The 17,397-nt window shown below is 44.9% G+C and overlaps 1 protein-coding gene across 8 annotated transcripts in view; it reads right to left on the reverse strand.

Moving 5' to 3' along the window:
• The window catches only part of BCAS3 (BCAS3 microtubule associated cell migration factor), a 364,136-nt gene that overhangs the window by 21,656 nt on the left and 325,083 nt on the right, over positions 1–17,397 (reverse strand). For 5 of the 8 annotated variants that reach the window (XM_065694921.1, XM_065694920.1, XM_065694922.1 and 2 more), the window contains one exon: positions 2,477–2,644. In XM_065694921.1, coding sequence (XP_065550993.1) covers positions 2,477–2,644 — 168 coding nt within the window. Of the gene's footprint in view, positions 1–2,429; positions 2,645–10,234; positions 10,303–17,397 lie in introns of those variants that run through there. The other 3 variants (XM_065694910.1, XM_065694911.1, XM_065694916.1) reach the window with 2 other exon arrangements.

Raw genomic sequence — 17,397 nt, forward strand, 5'->3', positions numbered from 1 at the left:
TGCATTAGAAAGGGAGTGGTTAGTAGGTCAAGAGAGGTTCTCCTCCCCCTCTACTCAGCCTTGGTGAGGCCGCATCTGGAATATTGCGTCCAGTTCTGGGCCCCTCTGTTCAAGAAGGACAGGGAATTGCTTGAAGGAGTCCAGCGCAGAGCCACAAAGATGATTAAGGGAGTGGAACATCTCCCTTATGAGGAGAGGCTGAGGGAGCTGGGTCTCTTTAGTCTGCAAAAGAGGAGACTGAGGGGTGACCTCATCAATGTTTACAAATATGTGAAGGGTAGGTGTCAGGATGATGGAGCTAGGCTTTTTTCAGTGATATCCAGTGATAGGACAAGGGGCAATGGGTGTAAACTGGAACATAGGAAGTTCCACGTTAACATCAGGAAGAACTTCTTTACTGTAAGAGTGACAGAGCACTGGAACAGGTTGCCCAGGGGGGTTGTGGAGTCTCCTACACTGGAGATATTCAAGGCCCGCCTGGACAAGTTCCTGTGTGATGTACTGTAGGTTACCCTGCTCTTGCAGGGGGGTTGGACTAGATGATCTTTTGAGGTCCCTTCCAACCCTTGGGATTCTGTGATTCTGTGATTCTGTGAGTTGGGTCAGTGCTCATGTTATTCAGTACTGCTGCTTACATTTCCTGCTTTGAGATGGCACCTATCTTACACTCATTATGAAGATTTATGTGTCTGGAATAAAAGCAGGGAGAGAGCTCTTTGGATGAATGTTAGCTCAGTGATGGCATCTCTATAAACAGCTGCTTTCTGTCTTTACACCTGCAGTACTCTGAGCCTAATCTTATGCCAAAGAAGTTGGCACCCAGTTAGCAGCTAGGTTTGGTGAAAATGGAAAGAAAATATGAACCTATGTCTGACAAAGTCCTCAGTTTACAATAATACAATGTCAAGTCCCTAGGGCAGCCAGTCCCCCTTAACTTGGCACATCTAGATGGTTTCAGCCTTCAGAGGAGGTATTCCCCTCACCTTTCTGTGAATCTACACAGCCTGAGGGGAGCTGACCCATTATCGGAAGTGGATACCATCCCAAAGTTCACTCTGATCACAGTATGGGTCAATAAGTGATGAAATAGGTGCCTTTGTGTGTTTTCACAGCCTGTTTTTCCACCTTCACAGCCCTTTGCAGGCATAAGCTGATTAAACTTCACACCAGCAATGTGAGGTGTCTCTATCCTCATTGCAGTGACTGGAGCACTGGAGTCACGTACATGCTAAGTACCTCGTTCAAGGCAACAAGTTGGTGAGAATTTGCACCAGATCTGTAACTGAGACTCAGATTTAGTGTTCAACCAACTCTTTCTGCTAATACCACATCTTAAACTATCCCCTGGCTCCATCTTTTTCAAGATGGGAATCAGAGGAAAGACAGTTTGAAAGGTGACAAATTGGGCTATGAAGGGTGTGTCTGCACCACTCAGCAGCTTGATTATTGCTCTCTGTACCTACATACAAGGGCATAAATCCGGCTTCTTTGCAGCCTCTTCCTGCAGACTGTGGGAGGTAGCAGCAGTTTGGTGTCCTGCTGTGGGCTACGTGCTCAACAGTAACCAACCCACAAAGCAGGGGGATAAGCCATGATGGGAGAGTCCTAGGGCCTTCTCTAGGAGCAGGGAGAGCTCAGAGCAGCACAAGGCCCCCCAGCAATACATCAGGGCAACAGCAAAAGGCAGAGACAGCTTCTGCTCTACACAGCCTTCCTGTATTGCCCATAGGCTGGCATTCTCATAGGTTTCTGTTAGAGCTTGTCCTCTTTTCCCTTCCCAGGCAAGTTGCCAGAAGCAAGCAAGCTGGCAGCTGATGTTAGAAGCCACCGTTACTATTAACTGCTGGTCACAACACAGTGTTTGGATCAAAGATGGGCCTGGTCCTTTTAGTCGAGGGTGTTTTTTAAAACAAGTTAAAATTAATGGAGACAATAAAACCACAATAACTGCTCTTTAGCATTTCTGAGCACCTCCTACCATTGGGCCCCTTCTGAGCAGCATAATCTGACGTGCCATTCCATTTATTCAAACAGATGATATAATTTATCAATATAATGGACACTGATGAAGATGGATTAATTTGGATTACAGAACCAGCGCTTCACAGTGGCTCTATTCAGGACACAAAATGAGGATGTGTGATTATGACATTGTTTGGATCAGGGTGTGTAAGGGCAGTAATCCGCACAGAGACTCAGATGCTTCTGAGTTGGCAGGGGAGGAAGGACAGCCCTTGTCACAGCTACACATTAAGGAAGGTTCAAGCACCAGTATCTTTCTTCAAGTGACTTTAGGCTTCTCAGAGCATGCTTAGGTGATCTACCACTGCTTTGTTTCTATACATGACTGAGATACCCAGAGAATTGATTGATTAATCAGAGAAGTAAAGAGAAAAGGAAAAGCAAAACTTAAAAAAATCAAAAATCACCATTGGGTGAGATGTACGTGATCTCTGATCACACCTCTTCTTTGTACCTGTTCCTGATCCCACTATGTCCCTGCTGGGAGATTCGCACATCGCATCGGCCAGGCGCTCCCGAAGGCCCTCTTCAGTGTGCTCCATGGAAGACATGTGACGGAGACCGAAGTTCTCAGGCCAGCTCCCGCACACCTCCAGCAAGGTCACGCTCCGGTCAAAGGCACCTTCAACAAACAAACAGGAGATGTTTGGGAGACCCTGGGACTAAACTACTTCCGTACGTATTATTTACTGCACTGCAAAGACAGAAGCTCTTGTGTTTTGAGCTCCTGAAAAGCTAATTTTAGCACATTAGTTAAAATGTTGGTGTTAACAGCACAGCAAGAGCGAGCAGAGCCCTAAATCCTTTGACCAAGCAGTTGTAAGCAAAAAGGTCAAACTGAAAATACAGATCCAATTCTGGTCTCACATTAGCGAGAGTCAGGAAATGAGCGCCATGACACTGATGTAAATGACACGTCACGTTAAGAAACCGTGTATGTGTTATTAAGTACATGCCAGACCACCAGAAATTATTCTCAAAGTTGATCTGTCTCTCACTGGGCTGCTGGTGAGTACCCTTCTTCCCCCTTCTCATCTCGGACAATGCAAACAACCAAGCCTATGCTTGTTCTTTGCTAATGGGCACAAATTTTAGCTAAAATCCCTTTCTTGCTCTTGCACAGAGAAGCAGAACAATGTTTAGACTGGTGAGAAAGGAGGGCTTGTTTTTCGCCTTGTGTTTGAAGTATGTCTATGCAAGGAAAAGAGCGAGCCCTTTTTCAGTCTGGGGTATCTTTGGATTTTCTCTGTTCCTGCACTGTGAAGTTTTAGGTCAGCCATGGGCGCACAGAGACCCTTCCATCAGCAGTGCTTTACTGAAGACACCAGCTATTGTGACGGAGAGCACGTACCTACAAAAGATGCTTGAAATAATCCCTTAACTTGCATTTATTACCTCATTCACAACAGGGTATGATGCTCTGCTGAATGCAAAGATTAGACTCTGAATTCAAGATCACTTCAAAGTACAAATTAAAATTATTCTACTTTATTATACAGCAAGTCTTCTGCGAAGGCTTACTTAAATCATTCCCACTTGGAACAAGATTACAGTTACGCTTTGTTGCTTCAAGCACATACCATTTACTCAACTATTAGGTAACTGAATATGCAGCATTTATTGTGCCTGGTTTCTGCCAGCCTACCGAGGGGAAAAAATGCAAATGCCAATGTTTCTCAAAGTTAAAAGTACATGAAACACGTCCTTGTTATCAGGCCTTTGGTTTTCCCCTTTGATCAGCCGTCAGAAACTATCTACACTTGTAGTCTGTGACTGTACAGCTTCACAGCACACTCCCTGCCACTGACAGGTGGTAATAGAAAGGGTGAGAGACCAAGCCCCGCGGCAGGCGTCCCTTCCTCTGATAACGTCCAAAGTACCGGGTGATAACCGTTAGTAAACACTCGGGCAGCCGGTTAATCCATACATCAGCAAAGAGGGGCAGATAATTTTGAACTCTAATGGCATGGACAAAAGCACCAGGGCTGGCATTCAGGGATTTATATGGGCTGCAATGGTGACTTCTGGCTCCTGAATTTCATCGGCGCGCACAACTTTGATTTATCTCTTAGCCTGGCTGCAGAGTAGATTCCTGGCACTAGAAAACCATCAACACTGAAATGGACCTCTACAAAATGGGACCGTGGCTCTTATGTGATACATGCACTTGAACTCTGGATGAATCCCAGTTTAAACTGAGAGGAGGAATAACCAAATATTTCAACTTTTAATGGGTCTTTGGATTTATAAGGTTACTCCAGTCTACTAATTTGTTTTAAAGTGAGGGTTCTTGAAGCTTGTTTGAGCAAATACAGCGAGGAGGCAAAGTAATTTTGCGGATGTTTAAGTTTCTGCAACATTTCCATATTGTCAGCTATCCTAACTGCAGGAGGAAAAGCAAAATTTGGCCTTTTCTTGAAGCCTCTTTTTTCAAGTCATCCTTCTGTGGTTTCATGCAACCCTGAGACCCCCATTCTGCACGTAACTCCAAGACCCCACCAACTTCAACTGGTTTTGATGGGGTTGTTTAATATACCCAGAGAGCTATTGGGGAGAGGGGGCTTTTAAACCTGCATCCCAAGAGCCTGGGGTGGCAGTGGGGAGCTCCCCCAGGTTTGCAGGGTTGTGCCAGAGATGAGAAATCTTTTCTTTACCAGTGCCTGCCCTTATTCCGAAAGTGAGAAATGGGAGCATTTCTGCTCCTATAAGCAGACATATGAATAATAAGGCAAATGGCTTTTGAAGCTCTGCCAAGATGCCTGCATACGTGTACAGGGAGAAACTTCATACAGTGCCAGTCTCTGGCTCCTGAGATACTTGAGTGAGAGCAAAGGAGACAAGTGCAGTGTTACCTCTGCAATCAGGGCCAAGAGCTGCCAAAACTTCTCAGCAGCGACGTGTGAGGCTGCAAGTGTTAATGCAAATGCAGGTTGGAGGGATTAACTGCACAGAAAGTTTTCTGGTAAAAAAGTGTGAGGCTCCCTTTTCACTCCTTCTCCATGGTAGGAGTTCACATCTGGCCATAACACTCCCATCCAGGCATCCAGCTATGATTCACCAGCCACCACTGTACTCTGTCATCTGCTCCGTGCTGCCTTGGAATCTACAAATTCCTCCTCACTTCAATACACACATTGATAAAATGGGCTCCTCATGAAGCTGAACATGCACATGTGCAACTGAGGTTACTTGGGGAATGGGAGAAGAAAATGGGACCTTGCTTGAATAGGCAGGTCCTTTCCTACCATAAAGCCCTGTCTCTGTCCCTCTCTGTAGAACAAAATTGTTTCAGGAAAAGCAAGACCAACTGTCATAGACCCTCCTGTTCTTCTTGCCTCTGCATCAGCAGACAGCACACACACAAAGTAAAATACTTGTTTTCATGGTAGAATTAAGTCTTGGGTATTTTTACACCTTGGAAAATTCCTTTGTGAAGTGTATGGAATAGCAGATGGGTTGATTGCGCCCCAGGAGCCTTTGGGTGCTTTGCCCTCTGTATACTGTTAAAAACAGCACATGAGCTAATGGCATTAAACTTACACTGATAGCAGCTAACTGTATCTTTGCTATTTATTAAATTGTAATCTCTCTTTCTGGCTGCCTTGCTCTCCCCTTTTCAATCCCAGTATCTCAGTTGATAACATATCAAATTCCCCATCATCGACCAGAGAGAAGTTTACAAACAAACCTCAGTGTCCTGCTCTGAAAACCACCCAAACCTGCAGCCAGAGTGTAACTACAGAACCAGTGTGGCTCAGAAAGCTCCTGCTGATGCAAGGGATTACTGAAGGGTTGAGAGAAGGCAGGCTTTGCCCCATGCCTTCACTGACAAACTGCTGAAATCCTACTGACAGCCACCAATATCAGACCCTGATGTGTGAAGCCTTTCTCCTGGCCCCCAGACCTGATGCAGCTTCGGTGGTGGAACAGGTTCCACCTAAAAGGAGCAATTCATTTAGAAACAGCTCAAGAAAGAAACAAATTAGGTATTATTTTAGTCAAGCAATTACTAGTGAAATCTTGGTGAAACCTCATTAAATCACTGGGGAAAAATCCCATTGACTTAAAATTGTGTCAATATTTCATCCTATCGCGTGGCGCTTTCAAGCTAGCAGAACATTTACTTCTCCCCTTATTTACAGAAGATGAAACCAGGTGGAAATTAAGACCATCAGCCTCTTTTGTATGATACCCAAGCACCAGACCCATGACACTACAAGTAAAAATCAAGCCCAAATCAAACTAAATGGAACAGGCAGAAACTTTGGCTCGAACAACACGGTCGAAAGTGCTTTGTTTTGCAATTCCAGCGTGTTTAGCTTTACACTGCCCCGAACACTCCAAGCTAATTCTGCTCCACACGCAGGATTTTCCTGTTAAAACATTAATTTTCTCCTGATACCGATCTCCCACTTCTGTCCTTCCACTGACATTTGCCTCCCAACGATCATTGCCCTTTACTCACGCCACTGCTGATGGAGCAGAATCAGGCCCCCCCGTCTGCTTAATGTTTCTCGCATTTTATTAATGGCAAAGGCTTCTGTTATTACTCATACCAAATTGCCTTGCTTAGAAGCACAGGATTTGTCTTTTGCATTGCAATTGTTTCAAGGCTTTGAATATGAAAGGAAAATAAATTCTACAGAAGGAAAAAAACCAACAAAACAAAAGAACCCAACAAACCTCGGAAACATCCTTTCATTTCGCAGCCCTACCGAGACTGAGAAACCCAGAGACGCTCATTTTCCTCTCTGAAAACTCTAGTAGTAAAAAGTATTTTTACAAAATGCTTTCATGCTTCTAGTGTGTTATTTTTCTAAGTCAAAATGGCCAAGCTAAATCTTTCACCATAGCCCTTTAATTTGAAAGCCAGGGGAAATTTTTTTCATTAAACCTCTGGACGGCTTTGTTTAAAATATGAAATCAAGTAGCTCCATTTCCTGTCTTCTAAGGAACAGTAAATCAAAACGAGTACGTTCTCCAAAAATACAGTAATGGTTCTATTAAAGAGCTTGACAGTTTTGAGCCTCACCTTGCATATTGCAACATACGTGTGAGCAAAACTAACAAGAGTAAATAGGAGAGGAAATGACCTGACAATTTTAACTGGTAAAAGATGCATCCTTTCCATGAAAGGGATGGGGGTTTGACCCCCGGAGACAAGCAGACCCTGGGACATGACCAAGATTGTATTGGAGAGAGAGAAGGAGAGAGAGGAGCCCATCACCAAGCCTCTGCCTTTTCTGGCCCTTGCAGAAGCAGGAGTGGACTTTGAAGGGAGTCCCAACCCACTCGGCACCGGATGCACCGGTAACCGCAGTGTGAGCATGACATCGCTGCCCAGAAAAGCCTCGGCCGGGAGCGAGAACCCCAAGGGTGTGTGAGGAACCAGCACATGGAAATTCCTTGCCCAAAGCAGTGAGTCAAACTGTAACATACCCCGTTTAAACATTAAAGGTTGAACTTTCCTACACGGTTTGCCAATTCGCTTTCATGCCGTAACTCTGTTACTCCAGGGGGAATGCCGCAAAGCAGCGGCTCTCAGTACTGGAACGGGGATCTGTGCAAATGCCTCATTTAAGTGTGGAGGAAGCAGCATCTCCCCGACCTGCCCCATATCTGACTTTTGAACACGTGCCCGTGCTCGGCGGCACGTGCTGCTGATCCTTTCCCGGGCACGGCTCACACGCTGCCGTCCTTGCCGGGCGCCCATGGCACGTGCACGCCAGCTTACGTGTGACCGGCTTTGCAACAGCTCACCTCCACGGCGTGGCTGTTAAATTAAGGTGTGAGTGTTAATGACCACCTTTGGAATCGATGGCAGGAGCCACAGCCTTTGCGAGTAACTGTATTGCCCTGTCATCTTCCCTCCCACGGAGCTTCTTTTCTTCCAGAATTGCTCACAGTTCTGTTATAAACAGGACATTACTCATCAGCTCTGTATCCTGCAAGTGCATTTAATTAATGAAGACTTCAGTCGGGGTACCCAGTCCCACAGGCAATGAACACTTTCAAATCCCTTTGAACTTCTGGCTAAGTGAGGCCAAGAGGCTCCTGCGTCCCTCCGCAGCACGCTGCAGAACCGTAAACAAAAACACTGTTTATTCCTCTGTCATTATTTCTAAATGAGTTTTAAGCAAACACGCAGCTGCCGGGAGGAGCAAGCGGCAGCAGGGTGGCCCCGCAGCCCCCATGCCCAGCGGCTCTGCAGGGATGAAGGCGGGTGGTTGGGCAGGAGGTTGCCTGCGTCCAATTGCTCAGCTCAGGAGAGTGGCCAATGCAATGGATGGTGCCAGTCAGGGTCACAGAGCTGGCACGGTGCGAGCTTGGCAGGTCCTTCGGGACCATCTCGCCCTCCTCCTCACCACCCTGACAAATGCTGTCTTCTCTGCTCCTGCACAAGGGGTTAACCAGCGGCTCAGGAGAAGCATTTCAGATGATTAGGAACATAGCCAGCGATCACAGCCATCGTGAAGGCTTTCAAATGTGAGCGAGGCTGCAATTTTCAGAGCTGGAGCAGTGAGATATTTTTATAAATACATAAATCTTTTCAAGGAAAAACAAATATAGAGGAAAGAATGTAAACATTATTGTAAAATGCATAATAAAATGTCCGTTGTTTGTTAATTTTGCTCCTTATTACCCAGCCTATCTGTACCACCGATGCTGAAACATTTGCCTGCCTTTTTTTTTTAAACTCCCTTATTCATTTAAAAATAGTTTCCTGCATGTTATATGAATAAGCAAAACCTAAGGTCCTAAATCCAGGAGAACTTTGAAGTACGAAACCCATGGTCTATGGGAACTATGTTTTCATTAATCAAAGTAGATGTTTCTAAAGCCATCAGATTTATCATGACTGGATTTCATATGTGAAACCCAATATACACACAGACATACACTGCTTGTCCTTTTGGATTAGTTCTGACCTTTTACTCTCCTTTCTGAAGGATCTGCCTTTCCTCAGAGCAAGGCTGCCCTGTTTTACCACTGCATCAGCCAAAGGAGCCTTGACAAAGTACGTTTTCAACTCTCTGCTTTCTGTGTCTGAGTACGAGTCTGGGTTAAGGTCAAAACATAAATGATTAAGTATATTTATTAAACTCTGCCTTTGCCTTGAATGCTCCCTGCGACTCTGTCATATGCCATCCATTTGTAGTTTCACACCAGCCCGCTGGTAATACACCTGGCCACCAAACGAGGGACCCGAGTGTCACCGCAGCATCAATGCCTAGCCCCAGGCTGGCAAAAACTGAACCAATCCCCCCAGAGCATCGCTGAGGGCTCCTGCAGCCCTGGCAGAGCTCCTGGCTTCCCCAGAGGCGTGGAGGTTAGCAAAAGGACATGGGAGAGAGACGGGATGGTTTAAAAACTAGAGGCAGGATGTTACATCCTTCCAAAGCAGGACTTAAAAAGATAAAATGCAAAAAAATCTGTGTTTGGTGTCATTGGGGAAATTTATGCTGCGGTTTTGCAGTACCAGAAGCACAGGACTTTGTCATCTTGCTTTAAAGAGTAACACAGGGGTCAGGGGCGAGCACAGGCTCTGCTGTGGGCACAGGCAGCTGCTGCTGCATCCTACACGCACTGATGGAAGGGGAGAGACCCATCTGCAGCATAAGGGATACAGGACATGGAAAAATGAGTGTATTTCTTGCAGCACTGGATGCAATTTATTTAGTGGTCTAAAAGCAAAAAGATATGGAAACTACAGTACAATTGGATGCTATTATGATTTTAAAGACAAAATACCCCTTTGTAATAAAATTAATTTCTAAGGAAAAAAACGTTTTCCCCCCTCGAATAGCAAGATTCTTGTATATTTTAACTCTTTACAGCTTTACAGAATGAGAACGCCTGGAAAAAGTCAGGAATGCTACGATCAGCCCCAAGCCCCCTTGGAGATGAACATTTCTTTACATTTAATCCTGACAGAGAGCGTCCTGAAGGACAGAGAGTCCTGCCCAAGTCGGGGTAGTTGAGGCGGCTGCGCCTCACCACGTACAGTTCCGCAGAGCAGAAAAGCTTCACCTGATGTTCTTTCAACCTCCAGGTCTGGAAATTTCATTAAAAAAGGATTCACAGAAGATCTTCAGCACTTTTCAGTTTTTGCAAGGTTGGAAATGTTTTCTTGTGGTATTCACGCACTTATAATTCCCAGTCCTGGTTAAAATTAGAAAATCCAGTAACTTTTTTTTCTCCCAGTAACGTTCCCCACTCTGAAGATCTATGACTTAGTTAAGCTTACAAGCAGATGATTATTGAGATTTTCAGTGATGCCTAGGAAATTTAAACACACAAAGAATTCCATTAAATCTCAGTGGAGGCGTTTTTAGACGAGTCTTTATTTTGTTTTACTTCTCATCTGAATAAAAGCCACAATTTTATGATGCTGAAGCCTTTGTATTGGTTTCACTGGGAAAAGCTGTGTAAGACAGACCTGGTATTTTTGTGACACTACCTAATGGTCCTTATTTAGAATCATAGAATAGTTAGGGTTGGAAAGGACCTCAAGATCATCCAGTTCCAACCCCCCTGCCATGGGCAGGGACACCTCACACTAAACCATCCCACAGAAGGCTTCATCCAACCTGGCCTTGAACACTGCCAGGGATGGAGCATTCACAACCTCCCTGGGCAACCGATTCCAGTGCCTCACCACCCTAACAGGAAAGAATTTCCTCCTTAGATCCAATCTAAACTTCCCCTGTTTAAGTTTTAACCCATTACCCCTTGTCCTGTCACTACAGTCCCTGACAAAGAGTCCCTCCCCAGCATCCCTATAGGCCCCCTTCAGATACTGTAAGGCTGCTATGAGGTCCCCACGCAGCCTTCTCTTCTCCAGGCTGAACAGCCCCAACTTCCTCAGCCTGTCTTCATATGGGAGGTGCTCCAGTCCCTGATCATCCTCGTGGCCTCCTCTGGACTTGTTCCAACAGTTCCATGTCCTTTTTATGTTGAGGACACCAGAACTGCACACAATACTCCAGGTGAGGTCTCACAAGAGCAGAGTAGAGGGGCAGGATCAGAAAACAGCAAGATTTATCTTGCTTATTTATCAATCTTGTGGCATGTGCAAATCCACATATATATGTACAAAGGACACATAATGGATTATAGAAGGCTCATATTTACCCACAAGTAAGGAAAGATCTGACAACTCATCGGGGTTTTCTGGATAACTAAGATCTTATGTTACACTTTGAGACACAAGCGTGGATTTGTCATATTGCTTGAGAATTAGTGGTAACTGTGTGAGCCAAGGAATTTAATTCTGATTGTTTCATTTGAATTAAAAAAATTGTAGTGTTGAAAAAACATTGGAACTGTGCTATATACTAATATATCACTCCAATTGTAATAAGAAACTCCGTCTTGTGTAATAGAAACAGACAGTGTAATGCTTGGAAAGGCCAAGTTCATAGAATCATAGAATGGTTAGGGTTGGAAAGGACCTTAAGGTAATCTAGTTCCAACCCCCAAATCATGGGTACAGTTCCTCCACAGCTGAATGGCAGGGGATCCTGTATTTTAAACACTGAAAAAGAGGGGTGAAGGTTTCCTCATCACAGATCTGCCCGGATATTGCTGCATAGCAGGGATGGACACAGCTCTTACCCTTGTCTGAGCATCCTTAATGCCCCCATGCTCAGCGGACAGGGTCTATCAGAGACAGAGCCTTCGGCTGGGCTTTGGGTAACTTCTTCTTTATAAGTAATATGCACACAGTGTTCACAACAAGGGGAAATAAAGGAGCAGCTTCTTATTGGCCAGGAGAAAGCTTGCAGAAGAGGCTCTGTAGGAACACAGCTGAGCAGCCCTCGAAGCTCTGCTATTGTGAAATTTGGTTTATATCACTAGCAACCACTTAAGAATGAAACTGAAATATTTTCTGCGTTACAAGAGCAAATGTTCCCCTGGTCTCATATCACCTTTTCCAGATGAAACATTTCACAACCCAGCTGACACATAAACAGAAACCAAAATATTTTCCTAAGGTGCATCACTAACCCCGCTCTGGGCCACCAACTTAATTTATTTGTATTACCTCACTATGAGATAATGTACGCAATGGTTCCAAGCTACTGTCTAATAACGACTTGTATATAGGATGAATAAAACTCACTTGCAAATACTAGGCACTCACTGGGTGTTCGGGAAGAGCTTGCAGGGTGACATCTACTTTCCTGCCTGTCATTGCCCAGCACATGCATGGCAATGCCCTGGCTCCTGCCCTCGCCTGCCTGCCTCATGCCCCTGCCCACTGCTGTCCAGCCCAATGCTGCCTGCAGCATTCATAAGGACGAGGCATTCATGGTGTGCAACAGCCTCATAGAAATGAGCATAACTGAGTCATTTATAGCAGGGGGTTTCATGTCAGTAACGTAACTCCTTGCCATACACTTATGCTGTAACTGGCTTTTCCTTAGGGAGTAACAGCAGAGTGATGATGACCTTCTGACACTTTCTGTAGCAAATGTGTGTTAACATTTAATTTATTAGGGTTATATCTAATGCTACATGCACAGCCTGCTCTAATCACAACTTCCTACAGGTATCATAATATACTTCACAAACAGCACAAGATGTATTCAGTTATTAAACCAGAGTGATGGAAATGATCGCATTCGGGCAGCTGAGCGGCTGCCATAAGGATACAGAACCACTAACATCAGGAATGGGTTTGGAAACTTATTTTTGCTACTTACTAATTGGGTGACCAAGATCAGGGAATGGAGGAGGGACTGCAAAACACACCTAGAGGGAAAAGTCCTTAGCTGAGACAAAACACGTTATGAAGATTGCTACACCAGGGAAGCGCTGGAATACCAAGGTTTAAGTAACTCACCCAAGGGAAAGTCTGTGCCAGAGCTGCCCAGAAAGAAACCTTGTGCCAGAACAACCCAGTGCAATGCCACATCTTCCTAGAAGGTACAAAACCACAGATGGGACCCCCAGAGCCACTGAGCCCTGCCCTGGCCAGGCAGCAGGTCCCGGATACCTTTCTGTCAGCTCTGGGCAGTTTGGAAATCGCTCACTCCAAGTATCTAGATCCCTCCAAGAACGCCAGGAAAATGTTTCTGTAAGGACTACAGAGAAATATGAAATTTTATGTTTAGAAAACAATAAAAATTCAAACAACCTTAAACTTGTTTCCTTGTAAGCCTTCCAAGGCTGGGAAGATAAATTCTTTTGGCCCGATTCTGAATTCATTAAAGGCACGTGCCAAGTTGCACGAACTAGTTATCTAAGCTCCAGCATGGACTGGACCTACAAAGCACTGAAATCGCTGGTCCCAAGCCAGCTTAAGCATATACTTAATTTCAAGCATGCAAACAGCCACAGTGACTTCAGTGGTAGTATATATATGCTGTAAGTTAAGTGTGTGCTTAAGTGTGCTGCTGGAGCGGGGCCAGAGCACTTGGTGACTCGCTGTACCAAGTTCTGATCTCCTACCAAACCCTTTCAATGGGAGGGATTTCACTCCAGCCAGCCAGGCTTTGGAAGGGACAGGCAGGACCCAGCTGGTCAGCAGCCAGCAGCCCCGTCCTCGCTGTCTGAAGTTTCCCTCTGCATACGTTAAGGAGGTTTTGCCCTTGTCACTTGTGTTATCCATCAGACATCTGGTGGCTGGATAAGGCAGAGCGACATTGCAAGGTGAGATGATGGAGTGAAAAAATTATTGCGACTGGCATGTCCTAGCCTAAGGCTTTCGGTCATTTAACTCATCTCACTCTCATCCTTGGCAAAGACTGTACTCAAAGGGCAGGAGATCTACCCTTCTGCACGCCTCATGTTTGCACTTGGCAATTTGAAGTAACAACTTCAAATGCAAACTGGAGTTGGGGAAAGATGGTTCCCTGTTCATGGCTAAAAGCAAAGCCTGATTCAGCCAGTCAGCTCTGCACACATTTTCCAGCAGCCTCTAAATACACGCTTCATTGCTCCTACCGGCTCAAGCACCCCAGCAAACACAGGACCTCTCCCACCCAGACATGGAGCTGCCCATTATGCACAGCCCTGCCAGACAGGGGAGAAAAGCTCATCTCTTCCCAGAGACCCCGGCATCTAATGCCAGGTACTGTGACCTTCTGGGCTCCAATACCTAAGTCCTCCTGTGAAACTACCTTTAGTCCATATAAACAGTTTGATGATTATAACTGTGCTGCTTGCCAAAGCAAGATAGATTTTGAGAGCTGCACACTACCATTCTTGTGGACAATAAATATTCCACTTAAATCATAGCTTGTACATATATTTGAAAGGATAAGCCTACTACTAATAACCACGAATCAAAAGAGAAGATTCCAATTTTTATGCCAGAAAGCTAACAAAAATCTTCAGTGTGTTATAAACAAGTATCCATCATTAGAATCTAAGTTCAGCACGTAAAAATCCAAAGATGGAGTTTATTGTCTTTAATGGCTGAGAAATGACAAGTGTGTTTGGTTGGAAAGGAATTTAGCACAAAGTAGTTCTGTAGAAGAACCAAAATCCATCTTAAAAAAAAAAAGAAAATCACTGCTGACAGTTTCACAGTAGAATTAAGCCGCTGTGAACTGTCAGGAGTGGGGGCTAATCATAAGTTTCTGGGGTATTTAATATGGAAAAGAAATCTAATTATTAGGGAGAATCCTGTAACTCAGGTAGCAGCTGATCCTACTCCTTTTCCAGTCTAAAATGATGAGTGAAACTACAGATGTTTCGCAGAGGGGATCACTTTCCAACAGCTTTCCTTTTGTCAGCAGAGTAATGATCTGCAAACTCATTGGAGCGACCACTGTTCCAACCCTGCGTCTCAACGATCTTCCCACCAGCACAAAGCCATCTACAAGTACACTTGGCACAAAGCGTCAGGAGGGAAAACTTGCTTTAAAACCAAAGAGAAGCAAATCCAAAGAGGTGAGCGAGTGGGTGTCAGGTACTGGCTGATGAAGATGTGAGAGGGATGCAGCAGGTTTGATGATGTGGCTGCGTAAATACTAAGAAGTATTTCTTACAGTGGGCAAGCTCAAAGGTGGAAGCTGTCCAAGGGGAATCTCTCAAAAACCCTGGACAGCAGCAAAAAATGTTACAAGAAACTTGCCAAATGTCTTAGTGCTCTGCTGAAAGATCAAGGTGAAAGGAGCCTCTGCACTGGAAGCCTTGGAACAGAGACAGAATTTCCTGGAACAGAGCACCTAACTGTGCAAACATCCACCCATCATCTCAGTTGTGAACCGAGGAAATAACAACAATAATTTTACAGAGAGAGGATTAAAAAAGAAAGGGAGGAGAAATGAAGTAAAATCTTTTGCCAGTCCCAGGTACACTGACCCTATCTGCAGATTAAGTTAAGTCAAGGAAAGAGAATATCAAGTGGGACGTGAGATGAAGTACAGGAAACACTTCCAAGTACAGCAAGTGACCAGACTGGAAATGTATACTGGGAGAAGTAACTTTTCCTATGCACACAAGTATTACCTTTGACACATTAAAAGGTCAACAGAGGCACAAGTAGTTTCATATATGGAGAATAGATTCAAAAGATATGTTAGGGCATGTTCAAAGCACCGAGGGAAACGGCAGGGCAGCTCTGGTGTCTATCAAGCCATGTTTATTGATGTTCTTGCTAGCTGAGGCAAGGTTTGGGAACATGGATCATAACACCATTTTTATACCCTATAAAAGTACACTGTGAAGTGATGAGAAATGGGGATTGTTGAGTTGTGCCAGGCAAGTCCATTATAAAGAAGGAGCGTACTTTTTCGTGAGGCTTTTTACAACGCAGGGAGCAATTCTTTTCCTCCTGTGAAAAAAATTGGGAACCCTCCAAGGCATATGTTTCACAAATCTCCAAAAAGTGGAAAACAAGATTCCAAGAGGAGAAGTGTAGGAGGTGCAGTGTGAGAACAGAAGTTCAGGGCAGGCTTCCTGTATGTCCCGCACTGGGGACAGATGGGGCAGGGACCAGGCCAGGACCTCTGCTAGCACACTTGCAGTCTGTGCTCCCTCCCCAAGTCATTTGCCTCAGAACTGATGTTAGGACAGGACTTGGGACTGCACTGGCAGCTGGTTATCCTCCCTGCAATTACAGCAGATTTTGTTTAATTGCATTCAGAACAGGAGGCAAAAATAGAGATGTTTGAGGCCACCTGCATTTTCTGCTTAACGGAGCACAGAACTGCCTTCTCATTGCAAAGGAGAGAATTAGCATCTTAGCACCTTGTTTCTCCAAGACATTTGACCTTTGTAGCTCTCCAAACTAAGGCACTGGCTAATTTTCATCTAGTTGGGACACCGTCTGGAAATAGTGAGGAAGTGAGATCTGTTGAGGTGTTTCGGTGAAATATTTAAACTGGGGAGTTGTACTGCGCTAAAGGCTCCTTTTCCCCAGTGCCCCCGAAGCCCTGCCAGGGCACAGCAGATAGGTGACCCAGGGATGATAAAGTGCATAATTCAACCTTCTTCATGCCAACTTTCAAAGCCAGTCCCAAATCCATGCCCATATCAAACGTTAGTTTGTCAGCTGGGACAAGGGAAGGCATCACCTGAAGAGGTGACATCAGTATCCCCTTCTCTGGGTCATACTGCAAGCCTGCAAGGATTTCTTTACTGAAACATTTTCCAACACTCGCTGAATGCTGTGGAAACAAGAATTAACGCAGATAGTAAAATAACCCTCCAGCTTTGTGTCTGAGTCTTGTTGATACCACTGTGACCAGCCCAGTAAAGTCATTTGTCCACCATATGCCTTAGTTTCTCTAGACATGAGACAATACAGCCACTTCAGCTCTCCAAAAATAAATACCTGGGAATGTTCTGAGGTCTCAGTAGCAAGTCAGTGCGTATTGCTGCTCACAAAAGACCCCCTGTAGCTAACAATATAACTTTGGAACACCCTGAAAACCCAAACCAGATGAGTGCCATGCCCACCTACATCAAAAAGCTGCTGTTTTTCAAACCACTCTGTTGTTAGGTCAGAAAGCCTGCAAGGCCTGAGCTTCTGTGCGCTCCAGCATCAAAAGTTTTAGGCAGGTTTAGCAAACCCGTCCTAAGTGAAGACAAACAGCCGAAGCTGAAATGGAAATCTCACTGTTCATAAAGAATGCAATTCACCTCCATGCTGAGAACAGGCGCAAGGCCAATACACCATTTAAGACACATTTTCAGGGCTTAGTAAGACTTAAGTTGCGCACAGACCTGGGACTAGCCTTCGGCAGGGGAAGGGATTTTATCCATAAAAAACTAGCAAAAGCCCATAGTACAGATTTCTGCAGGACCTCTGACAGAATGACAGCTACAGAAACATAATAATCCAACAGACTTGTAACCACTGAGTCCACCTACCCCTCTCATATAAATAACAGGTCCAAGACAAAGGAAGTGGAAATT

The sequence above is a fragment of the Lathamus discolor genome, chromosome 14 (genome assembly GCF_037157495.1).
Source record: "Lathamus discolor isolate bLatDis1 chromosome 14, bLatDis1.hap1, whole genome shotgun sequence".
Classification (NCBI taxonomy): domain Eukaryota; kingdom Metazoa; phylum Chordata; class Aves; order Psittaciformes; family Psittacidae; genus Lathamus; species Lathamus discolor.